This window comes from Alligator sinensis, unplaced genomic scaffold, assembly GCF_000455745.1.
Source record: "Alligator sinensis unplaced genomic scaffold, ASM45574v1 scaffold265_1, whole genome shotgun sequence".
Classification (NCBI taxonomy): Eukaryota; Metazoa; Chordata; order Crocodylia; family Alligatoridae; genus Alligator; species Alligator sinensis.
This window is the reverse complement of record NW_005842961.1, coordinates 152,281-153,226: the sequence shown is the minus strand read 5'-3', so window position 1 is coordinate 153,226 and position 946 is coordinate 152,281. Positions and strand designations below refer to the sequence as shown.

General features: G+C 65.6%; 1 protein-coding gene across 1 annotated transcript in view; it reads left to right on the top strand.

The window, feature by feature from the left end:
• OS9 (OS9, endoplasmic reticulum lectin) overlaps window positions 1–946 on the top strand; it is a 6,202-nt gene that overhangs the window by 3,764 nt on the left and 1,492 nt on the right. Inside the window, exons 8-10 of the mRNA XM_025192696.1 lie at window positions 101–186; window positions 435–477; window positions 634–722. Of these exons, the coding sequence (XP_025048481.1) occupies window positions 101–186; window positions 435–477; window positions 634–722 (218 nt within the window). The remainder of the gene's footprint in view (window positions 1–100; window positions 187–434; window positions 478–633; window positions 723–946) is intronic.

Below are 946 nucleotides of genomic sequence, written 5' to 3'. Positions count from 1 at the left end.
GAGGCTTGGCTGGGGCTGCCAGGTAGGGATGGGGCTGCAGCTGCTGGCACTGCCCCCCTACCCCCGGCGCCACGCTCAGCACTGCTCTGTCTGGTTCCAGGTGAGCCCTCTGCTCCCAGCCTGGCGGAGAATGCTGGCCCCCGAGACCCCCCACCCACAGCAGATGACCCGTTGGACCCCACCAAGGTACATGGGCCATGGGTGCTGTGCCTTGCCCATCCTCTGGGTGCCCTTGACTCCTGTCCTGGCTCCTGCTTCCTTCCCGGCAGGGCCAGCAGGGGGCGCTGTGTGTCTGTGTCCAGCCAGGTATGGGTGGGGGGGCAAAGCCCTGGCTGGGCAGCATGGGGTTAAGCAGCCTTGGCCGCAAAAGTGTTGGTGGCATGTGACCCCAGCCGTGCCCCCACCATGTTGTGTTGTTTTGGCTCCCCCCACAGGAGGAGGAACCCACAGTAAAGGCACCTGATGGCCCCCTGGCAGGTGAGTGCCTCCGGGCAGGTGAGGGGGGCGCGGGGCACGGGCTTGTGCCATGGCCTCATCCAGCTGGAGGATTTGGGGGCATCGGGGTCCCTGGCACCAGCTCTACCCTGATGTGCCCCTTCCTCCCCCCATCCCTGGGGCTTTGGCCCCTTGCAGATTTCCACCGGAAAATCCATTTCAAGGTGATTCGGAGCCCGGGGGACCTGGTGCAGCTCATCGAAGAGCTGAAAGCAAGTGCCCGGAAGGTGGGCATGGACTGGGAGGGGCTGGCATGGGGCTGGGCATGCTGGGGGGAGGGGCTGCAAGCCAAGCATGCGACCCCCTGCCCTCTGGTGACCAAGCTGCACTGGTGAGGGGTTGCGCCCACGCTAATTGGCGCTGCTGCCAGGTGTCCAGCTAAGCCCAGGGGCTAATGCCCCCTGGGTGCCTCCCATCCCTTGAGAACTGATTCTACCCCAGCCCCGTGCCT